At 37.2% G+C, this 20,430-nt stretch overlaps 2 protein-coding genes and 1 long non-coding RNA gene across 16 annotated transcripts in view; 1 reads left to right on the top strand and 2 right to left on the bottom strand.

Annotated features, from left to right (window-relative positions):
* Window positions 1–430: 430 nt before the first annotated feature.
* On the top strand, window positions 431–3,171 carry LOC136067388 (uncharacterized). The gene is made up of 2 exons (XR_010628861.1): window positions 431–690; window positions 2,361–3,171. It is a non-coding gene; the product is annotated as an uncharacterized LOC136067388 (long non-coding RNA).
* Window positions 3,172–4,499: 1,328 nt separating this feature from the next.
* LOC112031117 (receptor-like protein kinase FERONIA) lies at window positions 4,500–5,516 on the bottom strand. Its single transcript, XM_024063799.1, has one exon. It carries the CDS (start codon window positions 5,514–5,516, stop codon window positions 4,500–4,502), a length of 1,017 nt encoding a protein of 338 aa, XP_023919567.1.
* A 5,774-nt stretch (window positions 5,517–11,290) lies between these two features.
* The window catches only part of LOC112031121 (receptor-like protein kinase FERONIA), a 70,812-nt gene continuing 61,672 nt past the window's right edge, over window positions 11,291–20,430 (bottom strand). For 11 of the 14 annotated variants that reach the window (XM_065773142.1, XM_065773143.1, XM_065773145.1 and 8 more), the window contains one exon: window positions 11,291–11,886. In XM_065773142.1, coding sequence (XP_065629214.1) covers window positions 11,519–11,886 — 368 coding nt within the window. In that variant the 3' untranslated portion in view covers window positions 11,291–11,518. Of the gene's footprint in view, window positions 11,887–12,047; window positions 13,236–20,430 lie in introns of those variants that run through there. The other 3 variants (XM_065773154.1, XM_065773155.1, XM_065773144.1) reach the window with 3 other exon arrangements.

Raw genomic sequence — 20,430 nt, 5'->3', positions numbered from 1 at the left:
CTTGTTTATTTTTATTTTGTAACTTGTTTTTTTTTTTTTTTTTTTTTTTTTTTTTTTTTGTGAATGGGTTTCTGATTTGGCTCCTCCTTAGACCCAACCAAAATGGTACTCTCTCAGCTTTGTGATGTTCAAGTTTGAACTGGAAAATGGATCTGATTTATGATTTTGGCATTTGGGTTTTGAGAAAACTATTAGCTTTTAGCTTGAAATCGTGCTTGCTTTCATTTTTCCTTGTTGTTTGGTTGCTGAGAAAATATTAAAGGAGAATTTTTGTTTGTTTGTTTGTTGTTTATATGATGTTATTATGCTTAAACGTATGCTGGTTTAGCTTGAATCTGATGATTTTTTCCTGTTTGGATATTATTATATATTTATATCGTTTTTTTGAAAATATTTGATTTAAAATCAGCTTAAGCAAACCAATTGAAATAGATGGTTTGAGCAGCTTAGAGGCTTTGAATCCTATTAAAGATTTTCTGGGTTGTTTATATTTTGTGTTGAAGTGGATGATATTTTACACTGGTCCAAAAGGAAAAGTTTATCATGAAAACATGCATTAATTTACAAGAAGATGGACTGTTCTGATTGATTCCTTTTGATTTTCTGCATGCAGGGTGTTGCTGATCGTGTTTGTCTCAATCTCATTCCAACAAGTGAGGGTAGCTGGGTCACTGCTGTAAGGGCATTAAGGTAACTGCCAATACTATGTATATGGTTCCATTCAATTATTTTACAAAATTGGGGACTCTTGAGTACTTTCACTTGTATTTGGCTGTTTCATATGTTGTGCTTACCTTTGTCACAAGACAAGCTTTATTGTGTGAAACCTGGCTTTCAATGATCTCGTGAGCCAAGTGTAAGCCTGAAGTGGTTTAGTTTACCAAGTTTGGGCAGAGTTCAACTGGGCTTGGCTTGTTTAATGCTCGGCTAGTTTCCATTGTCTCTATTTTTTTTTTTTTTTTTTGTAGCTTTAATTGTTGCTGGCCGTATACTCTCTGGTCAGACTTGGGATTATTCCAAAGTTACAATTAGGCCAAGTTTAGTGTAGATAGAACTGGTTTTATGAATTTGTAGTGGAAATTGAAGTCAAGAGTTCTAGTCCAAGATTGAGAAATGAAAGGATTAACTGTAGGCAACTGAGTTATGCATTCTTAAAACTATGGTTTTGTCAAGAAGAAATTTGTTAAAGGAGGGTGTATTAAATTAACTTAAGGGAAATATTTCTAGCCATTTTTGGTTTTAACTATGTTATAATAATTATTGTGGTACTTATTGGTGGTTACTATTTTAAAGCATAATTATGATTTACACTCAGACTATCTAGACTTCTTTGTTTCTTTTGTCCTTTGAACTCCTCTTTTTCTTTTCTTTTTTTAAAGATATTTTTAAGTTATCATTCTTCCCTTGTGCTATTTTCTTATGGATGTGGATGGTCAAGCTTTATATCGAAATTGACCAGTTTTACGTAATTCTAGCCCTCAAGCTAAAGAATTCCTCTATGATATTGCTTAAAGATTATGGTACTTATTATTGAGGTTTCAAAAGGTATACCTGTAATTAAGTTTGGTTACTTTGTCTTGTTCTTTGAAGAGCATTTTGGTGCCTCCAAATAATAGAAAAGTAAATAGTGAAAAATTCATAAGCTGTCACAATAACAATTTTTCAAGCCATGCTATAAATTTTCCAGAATGGTTTGATAAATTCTTATTTTTGAAGTGACAGGACATTTTATTTGTTTTGATAACTTTTTATCTTTTCTTGAAAGATCAAATAATGTGGTGATATTGCAAATAGCTAAAGTTTAATTAGTGTCGTATTTACATATTAATAAGTGGTTTAGGGACCATTAAACTTTGGAACATTTGTAGGGTTGTTTCAACTTGATTTTTCAGTGCCTGTCTAAGCCACTTGGCAGTTTCAAACCCATCCCTACCCCCCTTCCACAAAAAATGCATGAGAGATACCCTGAAATGCTCAAATCATACGGACTTTTACCACCACATAGTGCTTATTATGTCATTCGCTTTTTGGTTTTAATTAATGTCAGTAGCTGGGAAGGGTTAGTATATTAATCGCAGTTTCTACTGCAGCAATGATGTTCATTAAGTTATATTATGGTGATACTTTTATTTGTCTTGTAAAGTTGTTGATGCTGGCTATGAAGTTGTTTCTTTGATTTGATTTTAGTTTTAGTCATTACTATAACCATGAAGTGGCATTTCACTAGCAAGCCAAATACTTTCTAAGTTTTATATTCTTATATAATAGATTACAAAAAACACACTGAATTGTAATAGCTTAGTGTATTTATGCATATCATGGATTGTAATAGCTTTGCTGTCATGGGATAATTTTATTAGATGGATAGACAAGAGAATAAAAGGAGACGTATTGCAAATTTGGGAATTAGTGGTATAGGGTCTGTGAAGGAGAGACCAAGTCTATTGTTCAAAGACCATGGCATTTGATATGGAAATCAAGACGGCTGATGGACATAGTGTCAACAATTGCATCAAGGTTGAATTGGGATTATGATGCAGTTCACATAGAGAGAGGAGAGAAGGCAAGAAACAGGGAGCTCTCGCCTAATCTTGCTATAGATACTTCACCTGATACGCTTATCTCAACCTTGAGGGACAAGATTGAAGATGGGAGAAGCCTTTATATCACAACAAATGAACTTGATACATCGTTCTTTGCTCCATTGACGGACAAGTATTCTACTCATTTTCTTGACGAGTACAAGGATCTTTGGGATGAGAATAGCGAGTGGGACTCAGAGATGACAAAGCTTAACAGTGGTAATCTGGTTGAATTTGATGGTTACATGAGGATATCAGTTGATATAGAAGTGTTCCTGAGAGGTAAAAAACAGATTGAAACTTTCAATGATCTCACTAACGATTGCAAAGATGGTATCAACACCTGCAGCACTTCGGCCAACTAAATCGTCAGGACACTATATATGAGGAGGTTTGAAACTTTGCTGCTTGCTGCAACTACTTTTGGAAATGTGAAACCACGTGTACTTTTAGCTATTCTATTATATGTTGCATTTGAGAAATTGTAAGCTTTACTTCTAAATTATTTGCATTGAGTAGCATGAATCATGAATTTTGTACCTGTAAAAGCAACTATCAATGTTTAATTTACTTGGTATCTTTTGAGATCCTAATTGAACTTGGGTTTGTGCTTGAATTTTATTTAATTTGTGTACTCTAAGTCATATGGCAACTTTTCAGGATAGAATATGCTTCGTAGATTGCCTTGGAATGATTATTTTTTCTTTTGATAGTCATGCATCTACATGATTCTATGTTTATTTTGGAAATTCACTAATTTGTATCAAATGTCATTTGTTTTGATTGAAATTTGTGTGCTATTGCTCAGTATTTAGTAGGAATATTCTCGAGAATTTTGAGTTGCTTTTCTTTTTGAATAGTAAGTGGGTAAACACTTGAATTTAAATTACATAGTAGGATTTTATTTTTTGAGTTAATTCATAGAGTCACTCTTCCTAACTTTTTTGTTTTTTTGGATCTCAATTCTTCTCCGAATCCTCAAAAAATTAAATTCACGTACTAAGCAAAATAAAAAAATATTAAAAAAATAATAATAAATGAAAGAAACACTCAAAATTTAATATTTTGTTGATTTTTTCAGAAAACAAACAAACCAAATATCTTTTTCTTATTTTAATTATTATCAATTAAGGATGGTTTTTTTTAGTATAATAAAAAAGCAAAAAAAATATTTAATCATAGACCAATGTTGATTATTTAATTCAAATTAGAAAAAAAAAATTATCAAAAAAAATTATTGCATGCTATAGTCATAATTATTTAATTTAACAAATTAATCATAGACCAATGTTGCAATTTCAATCATTTTCTCTCCTCTCCATCCTAATTTTTAAAACATCCAAACAAGGGGAATGACTAATTACTCCCTTCCCCCTTACTAATTTTAAAAACATCTAAACAAGGTGGAGGAGAACTATTCCTCTCTACTCTCCTCCCCGCTACTCCCCTCTACTCTCCTCCCTCTCTAAACTTCCTAACAGGCTATTACAGTTTCTTAGATGTTATATATTTTCCAAGAACAATCAAAATTGAATATGTTTTTAATTTAATTAGAGAATTTATGTACTACACTTGATGAAAGGTACACTACAATCAGTTTTACCCTTCTTTATATAATCAGAGTAGATAAGAAAGTAGTACTACAAAGAAAAACTTGAATCATATTTATAATGCCAGCGGACATTAAAAATAAATATATAAGAAAAAAGAATTTATATTAAGTTATTTTTCATATCCAAACTTAGGTACTGCAGCTTAAGGAATTGTCAAAGAACTACTAACCATACAAATTGCTTCTTGGAATGCGAATTTTGATCATTGTTTGTGGGTAATCATTTGCCGTTTGGCGTGGTGGTGTCCAAGGACAAGTCGGTAGATGTGGTGCACTTTTGATCACCAACAGGATCCACATCCTTGCTACTTGCTAGCAGCATCTGCGCTCTCTTGCAGCTCCAAAGCGTGTTCGAGGCCTACTTCCACTTCAACAATTGTGGGACGATCCTTTCCCTCAATTTGCAAACAAGAGGTCGCAATGTCTACATATATGTTTAAACATTCTGGGGCTATCTTCCCCGTCAGATGCGGATCAATTATCTGATCTTTGGTCCCTTCTTCTTTGCATTTTTGGGCCCAGTCAGGCAGCCAAGCCTCTTCTTCTCTCTTCACTGAGACTTCCAATGGCCTTCTGGCACAGAGCACTTCCAACAGAACCATACCAAAAGAGTAAACGTCAGATTTATCGCTAAGCCCCCCCTCCCCTCCCCCCCCCCCCATCTCGACATATAAACTCTCCGGAGCAATGTATCCAACAGTACCCGCTACTGCCACAGATTCCATTTTAATTGAAATCTTTGACAAACTAGGGGGACCCATCTCGAAAACCTCGAAAGCTCCCAACTTGGCCTCCCATTTCTCGTCCAGAAGAATGTTTCCCGGCTTTACGTCACGGTGGTAAATACAATGCTTCAGCCCAGTGTGAAGGTAGTGTAGTCCTCGCGCCACTCCAATGCAAATCTGGAGTCTTTGTTTCCACGGGAGGGGCTCATGGCGTTCAGTGGCGTAAATGTGGTCGCCGAGGTTTCTATTCACCATGAATTCGTAGACTATGGTCATCGTGAATTTATCGAAATAATAACCGATGAGACGGACGAGGTTGGGGTGGTGTAACTGGCAAAGCAACAACACCTCGTTCTTACCCGACCTTACATCCGTAGGCTTTACTGCAACGCTTATGGTACGGTCATCAATAAACCCCTTGTATACTCTCTTCTTGCTATAAAGATCCTCACCAATTACTAAATTATCATCGAAGTTATTGGTAGCTGTCTTGAGCTCAGCCAGTGAAAATCGACGGCATGGAAGGTTTGTTTCGTATGACCTTCTCTTACCGGACGTCCTTAATAACTTTGATATAAACTCTGAAATACCTTTCATACCAACGAGCTTGAAATGATGCAGTAGAGGAGTAGACTGTGGCTGCTTGCCCGGCGATCACGGATAAGATCCCCTTCCAAAAATAGAAAAACTAACAAGTGGAGGACAACAACGAAATATAGATAACTCTCAATTAATGAATGAGAATAAAAAGCTGTCTTTTAACTCCACCACCACCCACAATGGCAACGGTCTAGGCAGAGAAAAAAAAAGAAAGAGAGAGAGAATGACAAGAAAAAAAAGAAAAGAAAAAAAAGAGAGAGACAGAGAGGCGCAGAGAAAGTGATAGAAAAAGAAAAAAGGAAAAAAGAGCGGTGAAGCTTTTGGAGAAAGAAGAAGAAAAGAGGAAGAAGCAAAGAGGAAAAGAGAGTGACAGAGATGGAGTGACGGAGAACGAAAGAAGGAAAAGAAAAAGAAAGAGAGAAAAGAAAGAAACTCAAAAAGAACGAGAGAAAAATGAAAAACTTTTTTTTTTTTTTTTAGCATATTTAATTCGTACAGTTTCAAAGATGAAATGACACTGTTTACGTAGGGTAAAAATTATAGATTTGGTATATGAAAGGGGTTTTTTTGGTGTTGGTGGGTAAAATGCTAAAAACATTTTTTTTTTTTAAGTATTCCCATTTTGTACCGTTTTAAAAATGGAACGGTACTATCTACATAGAGTAAAAATTATAAGATTTGGAATATGAGTGTGACTTTTTAGTGTTTGGTGTGTTAAATGTCAAATAATAAGAATGCTTTTACAGTTGAAAAGAAAATAGACAAACTAAACAAAGAAAGTTTATTGCAGTTGAAAAGTTTAGGGTATTACCTAACTTATTACCTAACTTTATATATATATATATAATATGTATTCAAAATTAAATTATTTATTTTATACTATTTTTTTTAAATTTTAATTTTTAAATTTTTTATGTATAATAATTATTATTTACTATCTTTTTTTTTTTCAAAATTCATAAAAAAATAAAAAAAGTAAATGCAAAATAAATTATATCAATATAAATTTAGCTACTGTAATCGTTTTTTTTTTTTTTTAATTTTTTTTTAATTTTAATAATGCTCTAGCAAGTCAAGATTTTTTTCCCTTTTTTCCGATTGAGAAGGTAAGAGCGTCCACATCCGGATTTCATATCTCATCTTATTTTACCATCTCAAAAAGCTACTTTATCACTTATACTATACAATTTTACAATACACCCAGCATCCCAACTTTTATTTTCCTATCCTACTCATTAAAATATTATTTCTACACAATAAAATAATATATCCTACAATTACCATCATTTACAATACAACACATTATTTTTTCTCTCTCTTTATTTCTATTCAACAACCACAATCACCACCACCGCTGCACTACACACACCTGACATTGACACTACCACCACCACCACCACCACCAGCAACCCATAATCTATCATCAAGACCAAAAAAAAAAAAAAAAAACCCAGGCAGCAAACCCACGCCGCCACCCACAAACCCAAAACCCACTCCGACGGTGCCACAAACACCCACCCCACCGTCGACCCACCAGCCACAACTACTTCCACCACCTCCAACATCGGGCCGCTAGCCATAACCACAAACGCCAGTAGCTAAACCAAAAAAAAAAAACACACACACACACACAAAATCCAACACCAACATAGCACCACCAACACAACACAGCCAAATCCAGCCAAATCAAAATCCAAAATCAAAATCAAACCCATTTGTTCTCACCAGCAGCGATGGCAAGAGAGAGGGGGTCGCCCGTCGCCATCTCTATTCATCCTAAACCTGTCATCATCATCATCATCTTCGACCCAAACGCCAACCTAAACACCACCCAAACGCCACCCAAATTCGACCCAAACGCCGGAAACCCATGAACAAACTCACGTCGAAAACCCAGGAACAAACTCACGACCTCCACGCCTCCACCACAGCTTTTCTGTGTAAATTTTAGTCTTAATTTGATATAAGCCCCAAATTTGGTTTTGAAGTGCTGAGATTGTATGGGTTTCAAGTTTGAAGAGGAGAGAGCAGAACAAAATAGAGAGAAATTGGAGAGAGAAAGTGAAATAAAATGAGAGAGGAGAGAGAAGAAGCATCAGACCAATAAAAAACTAACTTTTATTATACAATACTGCTACAGTACCATCTTACATATAAGATGGTATTGTAGCAATATTGTAAATTTTTTTGCAATAAGATGGTTTTGCAAGTCTGGCTGTTGGGGTTTTTAAGGCTTAAATGCTAAATTTCAGTGGCATATGACATTTGCAAGTCCCACTACTGATGCTCTAAGGGTCGGTAGGCAACAAGTTAACAAAGAAATATAGAGAACTCTCTAGAACAAACGAGTGGGGGTGGGTTGTTGGCTACTTCAATTAGTAAATTTTTTTTTTCACCCATCTAAGAACTATTATAAAAGAGTGCACAATTTAAATTTAAATAAATAAATTTATAACAAATAATAATAATAATAACAATATATATATATATATATTTGGTATTTGGAATCTATGACACTTTCTTTAATAATATAACATTTTATTTAATTATTTTATTTATTTATTTATTTTTACTGCTGGTGATCTGATCTATTGGCTATTGCAATTGGAGCTTCAAATCAAGATCAGTGGAAAAGCATTCTACATGACCCCAATCCGCAGAACACAAGGTCCAACTCGTGAGTTGGCCATCAGAAGATCTTGAATTTCATTTTGAGTGCATCTTGATGGATTGAACAATATATGAAAAGTTAACAAAACATGGTCATAGATCTTAGTTATCATGAACGAATTTCTTGATGTGGCACCCATGAAATATAGAAAGTGGCAAATATTAGGAACTACCTAGGAGTTAAGAACATGCACATCACCCAAGAATTTCTATATAACCTAAGCGACAAAATAAAAGATTTTTCCATTCTTTAATTAGCTGATTTATGTATAAGATTCCATTCGCCTTACATCCTAGAAAGGACTGCATTGTGACTAACTACCAAAATTCTCATCTGATTTCACAGTTCTTAAGGTCTTTCATAACAGTTTTTTTTTTTTTTTGAGATCCAAGATAGAACTTCATAATAGTCTTGATTTATACATACTCCCTTAAAAACATTTAGCTTGTCAAATAAATAGAATTAAAAACAGACAACATTTATATGTTTATCGACCAATAGTAGTGGAGCATTTGTAAACATCAACTCAGCAACCTTCATAATACAGTGCTGTTAAATTCCTTTACGAGTACATTAGTCTACATCAATAGTATAGTCCCCGTATCTGTTCAATCGCCCATAAATATCTGCTCAAGCCGTTTTCCATCTTTTTTTTTTTTTTTTCTCTTCATCTGTGTGTACATGAGTCTTGAAAAGTGAGAGAAGGTAAATGGGAAGGGGGGAGGCGGAGAATTGACTTGATTGTAGTGAAATGAACCATAACAACGAAGTGAGTATTACAAATCAATGGTCTATCTTAACCGGTTGCAGAGTGAATGATTATTTTAATATACTTCATGTATTAGAGCCTTAAACACAGTTTTACACACCCATTTTTTAGCTGAAACTGTGATTTTCAAGTTCAAAATCATGACTTCAAATCACAGTTTCAACTCAAAATTGGACTGTGTGTAAAATTGTGTAACAGTTTGTGTGTTAAACACAACTCTGCTTTGCTTAATTGAAATGCTCGCTTTAAAAGGTGCTTTTCCCTCCACTCTTCTGCTTTGACATGCTTTTAGTAACACTTACAGGCTACAACCATACATTTGTAGCCTTTTGTTGAATTTGATGATGGTCTTCACACCTCCAAGTTCGTACAGAGAAGGATGGTTGGCCTTTCGAAAACTAATGTGTTCACTGCTGATCAAGATGGCAGGGTGCAGTGTGAATTTCAGCTTATAATTATACATCAATTGGCCAGGGGAGCTATTTTAGAATTTTCTGGAATATTGCAACCTTAGTGCTGGCTAACTTGTGATTTTGGTTTACATGCACATTGAAGATTTAGTGGGTTAATTCTCTTTGGTTGGGCTTGTAATTCAGAAAATAATGCTTTTGTATTTCAAACTTTCTGTCCATATTCTATTTCTAGAAATTGATAAATGATTTGTTGCATTTCTCTTGGTGTGTTCAGTGGCTCACTCTATACAAATTCCAACTGGTTTGCTTTCGAGGATGGCAGAGTTGCCAATGAACGCTCAACTGGCTCACTTGTTTCACCATCACCCAACACTGAGGTGACTGGTGTAATTAATGGTGGCAGTGATGAAAATGTTATTGATGGTGAAGATGACGACTTGGTTGACACTGCAACATCTTCTCCAGAAGCAGGGGCAAAGTCAGAAGACACTACACATCTTGATAACTCGAGAAATGGGACACGCTGAAACTGATAAACCACCTGAATGGGTTGAATGGAGGGAAGACTACATATTCTGGTGACCCGTCTGATGTTCTACCCGATAATGAGATTCAAGTTGAATTTGAACTTAGCGAGGTAGATGCAGCTGAAGCTTCATTATCCACTGGTGGATTAGAAAAGAATGATGAAACTGTTGCTGGACATTTGCCTGAATCAACAGATGAAGACCGGATTTCTGATCCTTCTGAGAATTTGATTATCGTACCTTACAAAACAATGGCGCTTCCTAACAAAATTCTGGATTTCAGTCCAGTAAAAGGCCGGCTATAGTTTTTGGTATACCCAAAGTTGTAAAAAAATGACTCTTGCGTGATAAGAGCAAATTATTTAAGACCCTCCAGCCCATCTTTGCAGCCTGCAAGCATGGTTCACGAAATGTGACAACTAGAAATGACGTTATTCATATAGTGACATTTTTTCCTTAATTTTTGATGACTTCCCAACAGATCAGAAATCCAGTAAAATTGGAATTCCCTTTTTTTTTCTTCTTCTTGTTTTTAGCCTGAAAAACGGATTGTCTTTGTTTCTTCTGCTGTTAGGGGAAGTAATTACAGGCTGAGCAACTAACGTCCAATCTTATGGAGTCCCATTGTGGAAGACTGATGTCACCAACTTGCGTTATATCCACACGTGAACATGTCTAACTCATAAAACAAAGATTTACCCTTGCCCTTTACTGGATTGATCGTTATCTTGCATTACATTCGGACGTGAACAAGACTTGATCACACATGAAACAAAGATTATAACCTTGCCCTTTACTGGTTGATGGACCCATTATTTACTGGCAACTAAGTGAAGTTGGACAACAATCAACAAATACAAGCTGAAATATACACGAACCAAAGGACAATACTACTTATCGAAATAACAATATTACAAGCAGATGAGTCATTGTTGCACAACCAACTCAAACCAGAACAAAATCTCTAAATCAATTGCAGTACCTCAATCAGCTTTCAGGATCCAAGCCTCCATGCAAAATAGATACAGGGATTGCTAGTCTTCCACACGACATCCTATTTAAGATTCAGTTCTTGATATTTCTACAAACTCCCTTTTCTATACCAAATATCCTCCCTTATTGATTGAGATATATCTTCCTCTGTCAAGAGTCTTCCATTGTGAAAATAATCCTATCAACCACACATGATGTGACATTCTTTAAACTATTCAAATGGATTGCGAGTACGTAGCAATGAAGATCATTAAGTCATCAACAAAGTTCAAGTGAGTTAGATTTAATCTTTCACACCTGGTATGAAACTTAAAGCTCTTTGCTTTTGACAGCAACTTGCTTCAACATTCTTGTAAATACTTTCATGAATTCAACAAACAAGTAAGATATAAAGGAAAAAAAAAAAAGACGGCATCACTAATTCAATTCAATCAGCAACTGTAACATGATTATATACTAAGAACAATTTAGGGATTCAACAACAACCCACCTCACTATATTCCCAAATTAATATACTACCCAACGCATGGTCTAATGAAAATAAAATAAATGCAGAACCTACTTAGCTTACGGGAGTGCAATTTTGATATTTGTGGTGAATCACTGGTCATTTGGCGTGAAAGTGTTCAAATGTATTCCCTCAAGCTATCTGAATCCGAAAGGAATTCCTCAAGTTCAGGCAGAGAAGAACTAGAGGTATATTCATTCATCGTGGGACGATCCTTTCCCTCAATTTGCGCACAAGAAGTTGCAATGTCCTTGTATATGTTGAAACACTCTGGAGCTATCTTCCCCATCAGGTACGGATCAATTATCTGATTGATGGTCACTTTTTTGGCCCAGCTAAGCATATCCAGATGCCACGGATTCCTTTTTCTGGCACAGAGTACATCAAACAGTAGCACACCAAAAGAGTAGACGTCGGATTTATCCAGATTTTCAGGATCCAGGTATCTCACAGTACCTGAAACCGAAATATATTCCCTCAAGCTATCTGAAACCGAAATAAATTCCTCAAGCTCAGGCAGTGAAGAACTAGAGGTTTCAACGAAACAGAACCATTATCAAATCAAAAACAATATAAATATTTTATCGTATTAATCTATTAATTATGAAAATAAGATGGGGGAGAAGCGTCTCCTGAAGAATCATTACAGGTATATTCATCAATGGGATATATACAGACATCACCAGTAGGATCTTCATCCTTCATTGCAACATCTGCACTCTGTTGTAGTTCAAGTGCATGTTCAAGGATTAACTCCACTTCACCCATGCTGGGACGAGCCTCTCCCTTACTTCGCACACAAGAAATGGCAATGTCGACGTAAATCTTGAAACACTCTGGATCTATCTTCCCCATCAGATACGGATCAATTATCTCATTCAAGGTCCCTTCTCGTTTGCATTTTTGGGCCCACTTAACCAGACCCTGCCGTTTTTCCATCAATTTGAAGTCCATTGCTTCTCTCCCACAGAGTACTTCCAACAGTACCACACCAAAAGAGTAAACGTCAGTTTTATCGGTCAGCCTATATGTAATGAAACATTCGGGATCCAGGTATCTCAGAGTAGTTTCCGAATCCCGTTTGATTTCCACGAATTTGAAACCCGGGCGAAGCATGTTGGACAACCTGAAATCTGACAACTTGGCCTCCCAATTCTTGTCCAACAGAATGTTGACCGGCTTCACGTCACCGTAGATAATAGTTTGCTTGACCCCAGTGTGAAGGTAGTGCAGTGCACGCGCCACTCCAACGCAAATCTTTAGTCTTTGTTTCCACGAGAGGCGATCATGGTCATCGTGGAGTTTCCTGAAGAGGTCTCCATTGACCACGAACTCGTAGACTAGGATATTCACGCCTTCATCAATACAATATCCGATGAGAGAGATGAGGTTAGGGTGGTGTAGCTGGCCAACGAACACCACCTCGTTCCTTAAGTCCTCGAGTTTCACGCGCTTTATTATAACGATTCTGGTACCGTTACAGTCGTTAAAAAACCCCTTATATACTGTGCCAAAATCCCCCTCACCAACTACTAAATTAGCATCGAAGTTATTGGTAGCAATCTTCATCTCAGTCAGTGAAAATTGATGGCATAATCCCTCAGGAAGAGGTGAAGATGGTAATGGTTTTGCTCCCTTCTTGGAAGTTCTAAATAACTTTGAAACACCTTTCATTGACGCTTCACTCAATCATAAAGAAAAGAAAAGATTAAAGGGAAAATAAATGATAAAGAAAAATTTTCCTTTGAATATGTTTGAAAGTAGGGAGGGGAAGGGAAAACAAAAAAAAAAAAGAAACAAAAGAAAAAGAAAATGCGGCTGCTCTCCGCATTCCACTTTTCTCTCCATTTCTGCTCAATTTGACGAATTGGAAAAGGTGGGCCCGGATGGATCTCAAATTCTTTGTTTACTTCCTCTCCAGCCAACTAAACAGCATAAATACAATTACCTGCCTCCATTTATGAGCCATCAGCCATCTCCCTTCATTTCTGACCCATCAGTCAAAATTGAGTATGACTGCTGAACCATCAGTCAAAAATGATATCATGCAATGCAACTATTGCAATCATTTAGGATCCGTTTAGATAGTACTTATTGTTACTAAAAGTTATTAAAAATTGATTGTTGTTGAAAACACTGTAACAAAATAATTTTTAAATATGTGAATAGTATTGTGAGGCCCACTTTTAATATTAAATATTACGTAAACAGTGCACGCACAGTGTATACACAGTATTTTTTTTTTCAAAAGTCAATAAGTTCGGCTGTTAAAAAAAAAAAAACTGAAAACGTAACTTTACTTTGAGTGAAAAGTAGTGCTATCAAAACCGGCTCTTAATATAAAAAATAAAATAAAAGAAGTTTTAAAGAAAGATATAGCAATATATAAACGATTCAGAGGCGGATCAAACCAATCAGATAAATTCTCAAATATTTCTCAAAAAAAAAGAAGATAAATTCTCAAATCGTTGGTGCCTTGCTTCCCGGTCCTCTGCAGGCAGCACAAGCGGCGTCTCCAGTTGCACGCTGACTTGGGTTTGAATTTTCACAAGATATTTATGAGAACGTATGGTGTGTAATAGGAGACGTATGGTATGGGGCGTATTGACTCCTATTTTTTTCAGCCGTCAAGGAGGACTTGAGTAGTTAATTTTTTATTTTAACAAGTGACAAAAAAGGACAATTGGACCATCTTATTCAAGGGATCAGGAAAAATTATTATTTACACCGCCGGAGGACTGTTGATGTGATCTTCTTAACCAATAAAAAGATACTATTTATGTAAATATATATGTGAGATTCTTAATCAGTACAAGAAATAAAAAATAAAAATTACCTGATGATATCAAATTTGCATAAATAATAACATTTTATTGATTAGGAGATCATGGAAGACCACGTCAATAGACCTTCTTGTCGACCCAATAATTTCTCAAAGATCAGAGACACTCTGAGGTCTTTTAGCAGTTGGCAGATTAAACACTTAGAAAGGGATTGCAACAAGGTCACCCATGAGCTAGCACAGGAAGCAAAATGTTCTGGTACCAAACAGGTCTGGAAGGGAGTTTCACCTCCTACGGTACAACACCTCATCCAGCTAGAAAAAGCCTAATACTTTTGGCTTTTTTCACCCTTGTACTATGACTTTGTTGTCTTCCATTTCAATTTCTGTATTCCAATTTCAGTTGAATGATAACAGATCTTTCAATAAAAAAAAAATAAAATAAAAAAAAGGACTTGAGTATGTCCATTGCATTGTTGCATAAATAATAATAAATATAAATAAATATCTTTTTAACACTAATGGTAAAATAAAAATCAATATCCTTTTGACTAAAATGTTTATCGACTCCCAAAAAAAAAAAATGATCAAATTAAAAATAAGGCGAAAATGCACTTTTTGCCCCTACATTTTGGGCCAATTTTTATTTTGGTCTCTAAATTTATTTTACTACTAATGTAGTCCCTAAAAAAAGAAAATCAATTCTATTTTGGTCCCTGCCATCAACCCACTAACAGAAAAGTCCTACATGGCAAACGGAGTTGATAAGTTGCATACTAGATATTGACGTGGCTAATAAAATGCCACATCAGCTCCACATAAGTTTTTAAATTAAAAAAAAAAATTTATTTATCAGTTTTAATCAAATAAAAAAGAGAAAAACATGTGAGAAACTGCGCCCCCGACCTTTTTTTTTTTTTTTTTTTTTATTTATGTTGGGCCAAACCCACATGTATGGGTGGAGTCATGTTATTGCCTCTCAAAATAGAGGTTCGACTGATTATATTTACCCCCTTTAGATTAAGAGTTTTACAATGGAGTCGTCACTTATTTAGTTATTGGAAAAAAATAAGAAAACCAAAATTAAAAAAAATTCCTCATTTTATTAATTTGAAATTGAATTTACATTTATCATAGGAAATTACATGGCTTTACTCCTAGATACAATCTAAGATAAAGTACATGGCTTTGTTTCCTTGTTATAATATAGAAATTGAAAATTAAATGGATAAGCATTTGATCTACTAACCCTTAATCTAAGCTCGGAGGCTATGTTATAAGGTGGGAAGGTGTTTGGCACCCACCTTGCCCGGTGAAATTAGTCTTCTAGACTATGGCGGCCAACATTCATATCATATCATCCAATATGTTAATCAATTTGCATGTTGAATTTAATGTGTGTGCATGTGATAAACTCTAATTTAATTTATTAAGCATTGCATTTAGATTGAAAAATAAATTCTAGTGAATGTGTGGGGATGGTGATATTACTTTCCCGAAAGCTGTCCAATGAATTACTAAATTATCATCGAAGTTATTGGTAGCTATCTTGATCTCAACCAGTGAAAATCAACGGCATGGAAGGTTTGTTTCATCTGACCTTCTCTTACTAGACGTCGTTAATAACTTTGATATAAACTCTGAAATACCTTTCATACCAATAAGCTTGAAATGATGTAGGAGGGAGTAGATTGTGGCTGCTTGCCCCGGCGATCATGGATAAGATCCCCTTACAAAAAGAGACAAATTAAAAAAAAAAATAAAAAAAAAATATATATATATATATATATATATAAAAGCAGATACCTCATGCAAGAAAGCATGAGGTTTTGCCATGTGGTGCACTCTATGAAGAGAATTGAGATACCCTTAAGCCATATGAGAGATAAGAACAAATTTAAAAGTGAAGACTCTTTATTCCCTTTGGTTCAATGTTTCAAGACTAATTTTTGTTACATTTTGTATTCAATGTTTTAAGACTACGTGCTATTTATTTCATTTAGTCCAATGTTTCAAGACCTTCCATCTCTCACGCACACAAAAAACTCTTGGCATTTCCATTCATCATTTTCACTTTTACTCCTTTATATACACATGTTCATTGCCTTTCATATCATCCTATCTCAAATACACTTAAAAAAAAATGATGTTATTTAGTTTCAACCTTTCAATGACACTTACATAACTCCAACGTTGCAGTATCATTTGATTGTAACCCGTATGAGTAGGCTATGACCAAGAAAGGGGGCTTATGTTTTTTATTCAATGACTGTAGCTTACGGTTTTGATGTTGAAGTTAGAAATTATAGATTTTGTGAAGGTTATGATTCACTTGGAGTTTTTGGGTGTTTGAGATTTTGGTTTGGGAAAGTTATTAATGTATTTTATTTTAGAACTAAAGAAAAAGAAAAAGAAACATTCTAATTGATTATTTATGAAGTTAGCTTTTTATTTTATTTTCTTTTGTGTTAGAATTCATAATTTGTAGGTTTCTTTGTATGTAGCCATAGTGGTAAAAACAAAAATTGATGGTGACTTAAAAGTATTTTTCGCATTTTTTTAAAGGATACAAAAGCCCAACTAAAGTCAATTGAATTTTGATAAATGAATGCGTTTTTCGCAAATTTCTCTTTGTTTAATCACATTCTCTTTATGTTGAGACTAACAAATGATTTCCTTAATTCCATTGAGATAATTAATTGGGTGTTTATGATCAAGATCTCCATATTTGGTTGTGAGAATAGAGTGATTGAGAAAGTGTTTGGTAGGTTGCTTAAATTTATGTAATTTTAGGATATAAAAGTATTTTATATTTTGATTTCGTAGATTTCAAAATCATTTAATCAGTTTGAAAAATAAAATTTACTTTTAATGATAAATATTATAATATATTATAATCTTACAATGTTATAAAATTTTTTAAAATAAATTATGAATTAAAAAAATAATCAAGTTTCAAAGTATTTAACAATATTGTGGGCAAACATAAATATTATACAGCAAAATAAGTATTAAGTATTATATGTAGATTTTAATAAACATAAAAATGATTTCAAATGAAATTGTAAAGTAGTTCGCGCATCGCATGGGATATCATCTAGTTACTAACAAGTGGAGGAGAACAACGAAATTTAGATAACTCTCAATTAATAAATGAGAATAAAAAGCTGTTGTGGGGCCAGAAAATCGGGTGGCCTCGGCCCACTTCAACGCAGGCCCAAATGGCCTATGCCGAGGACGCATGATGGGTCTGAGGATGACCCTATCCTCGGTCGTCCGAGACCTCAGTACGAAGAAGGGGCAAGCCCTGGGCGAACTGTCAACTCGGCATTGAATACGCTCACCTAACCCTTCTGGCCGCATTAATGAGGATGTAACCCCTTGGCAGGGCAACATCGATCAGGGTGAACCACTTGAGCATGGATATGATCTTTGATGGGATGGACGGTCAGGAGGAAGGCCAATAGATGACCAACAAGAGGAGGAAGAGGGGGATATATAAGAGGGGTGAGCAAAATGTAAAGGGGGAGGGAAAAAGTGAAGGAAAAACCTCATCGGCCAGGAGCCGAGGAGCATCTCTCAGTTGTAAATTGTTCTAAGTATTTTTCAGTAAAAGAAAAGAGTCCAGGCTTCGTGAATGCTAGCCAGCGCCTAAACCTTTGATCCACTCTCTACAAATTCATTGTTCTGGGTTCGTTGGGCCTTTGACCCATATTCTTTGGGCTTGGGCAACAAAAACAGACCCACAATTGGTGCCGTCTGTGGGAAGGATTAGTGCGCCGGCTGGCGCAACAGGCGATTGTTCTAAATAATCATCCTACGGAAGATCGGTGATTAAAAAAAAAAAAAAAAACACGGCAGAAAGATAAAAGTTCGAGACAGAAGATTCAACAGCAAAGAAAGAAAGTTTGATATTATTTCATAAAAAGCAAAGTTACAAATTACAATCAGAGGCTCAGGCAGGCGTGCTTTAAAACTATTCCTACCAGCTAGTTCTACAATCAGAGGCCCAGGTGGACCCGTCCTAAAACTAGCTAGAGGGAAGTGTCAACCTGTGCTTTTATTGGCATCAAGAGAATGAGAGAACTTGACAGTAAAAGCAGGGAAGGGGGGGAGCTGGCTTGTTTCAAGGCCACCAACAACTCCTTTCTCGGTGCGGCGGAGCTTGAACAAAGCGAGGAGCAGATGCAGGGGCACCGGGACGCCTTTTCCCGTGATGTTCCCTTAATTCTCTCCACTCCTCACGAGCGTTGGCCGTTGGAGACGGCAACACTCGGGCACCAGCCATGACATAGGTTCGCGCGTCTCCTCCGTTGGGGGTGCACTCTAGGGAGAGACGTTAGGTACTTCTGCGACGTCCCTCCTGGCCACCGCGTACGGCACTGTCAGTGTTACGCCCAGACTCTGCTGCGCCGGAAGCCCAGTGGAGGCTGCAGTCACAGCGGCTCTTGGCACGGATGTCCTCGCACCCGCCCAAAGCCGCCCTATATCTACCAACTCCGGTCACAATTCCGGCGGGGTTATTAAAGGGGGCATGGGGAGCTAAAGGGTGTGTTTTCTGTTTGCGTTGGGAAGTTCATGGAGTATGGAGAAACCATCCCCCGGAAAGCCTTATATAGAGGATGAAGGTTGTTGAGAATTAATCCACGCAGAATTCGAAAAGAGAGTTACCAGTAAGGCTAATAATGAGGCCACCAAATTCCAAGGGGACTGTAGACTGTTGGATTTGTGATAATTCACGAGGACATTAATGAAAGCGCGTCTCGCGCATCGAAACATCAAGCGCGGAACACGAACGGCCAAGGGACGCTTCGTAAGTGAAGAAGATGGGGGCTCGAGCTGGAAGCGAGATGAACGCCACGTGTAAGATCATAATCCGACTCAAGGAGCAATCATCTCCAACAGAGCGGTCCGAGGACAAACCCCTCCTTACAGAGAAATGAAAGCGCTAGACAAAACCAAGGCACTGCATGGTCCTCGGACTCAGGCCTATGGGGAAACTACTCGCTCCTCTATACCTGGGTACTAGACAGAACCAAGGTATTGCATGGTCCTCGGACTCAAACCTATGGGGAAACTAGATACTTACAGAGAAATGAAAGCGTTAGACAGAACCAAGGCACTGCATGGTCCTCAGGCTCAGGCCTATGGGGAAACTACTCACTCCTCTATACCTGGGTACTAGACAGAACCAAGGTATTGCATGGTCCTCGGACTCAAACCTATGGGGAAACTAGATCCTTACAGAGAAATGAAAGCGCTGGACAGAACCAAGGCACTGCATGGTCCTCGGACTCAGGCCTACGGGGAAACTAACCGCTCAATCATACTAGTGTGCCGAACAGAACAGGGGCATCTCATGGCCCTCGGACTTAGGCATACAGGGAGGCTAACTACAGAATATCCCAGGTTAGGAAAGGACCAAGCCCCACCTAGCCCTTGAGATGCAAGAGAGCTGCCCATGCATACGTTCTCTCTCCTTATCATCGTTACTGGCGCGATTGGCCGACATACAATTCAAGCTAAAATCGTACAGATCTAAGGAAAAGAGGTAAAGCAGGCAATGCACACACAAATAAGCAATTCCAATAAAGGGAGGTTAAATTCGCATTACAACAATGAGTTCATAAAAATTGCATGGCAAGAGCCATAGTACATAAAGGAAAAGCACAACAAAATAAAATGACAACGTGAAAGTAGGACGAGTCGCGACGCCGGGGAGTTTACTCCTTTTGCTCAGGCCGAACAGGGGTAACCCCTGACCCCTCCGAGCCCTGTCCTGATGGGATGGCCTGCGGAGGTACGGCGAGAGCAGCTGCTTCCTCAGTAGTGGGGGTTGGATCATCGGAAGGGATCTCCACTACCTCTTGGGGCACCTCTTCGCTCGAAGGCTCGCCCAGCTCAGCTGCCCGCACCTCTTCAACAATCTCCCCAACCTTAGGGTCCTCAAGGGCGGCCTCGCGAATAGCGGGGGGGGTAATACATGTTCTCTGCCTTCCACAGGTCAGAAGTGGCCTCCACCCCAGCTTGTTTGAGAGCCTTAGCCCAGACCTGAGAACAATATCGCCTACACACCCCCGGGACTTGAGCTTTGTAGGCGGCCTCTACCGCAGCCATCCCATCAGCATAAGCTGCGGTCTCAGCCTCCTCCTTGGCGCGCTTGGCCATCTCCCTGCCATGGTCAGCCTCGTCTTTAGCTCGCTGAGCCTGGTCTCTGGCCTATTCTGCCCCCCTCTGGGCCCCCTCGG

The sequence above is a fragment of the Quercus suber genome, unplaced genomic scaffold (genome assembly GCF_002906115.3).
Source record: "Quercus suber isolate HL8 unplaced genomic scaffold, Cork oak 2.0 scaffold_70, whole genome shotgun sequence".
Classification (NCBI taxonomy): domain Eukaryota; kingdom Viridiplantae; phylum Streptophyta; class Magnoliopsida; order Fagales; family Fagaceae; genus Quercus; species Quercus suber.
Note: the sequence above shows the minus strand (reverse complement) of the source record. Positions and strands in the feature narration are given on the sequence as shown.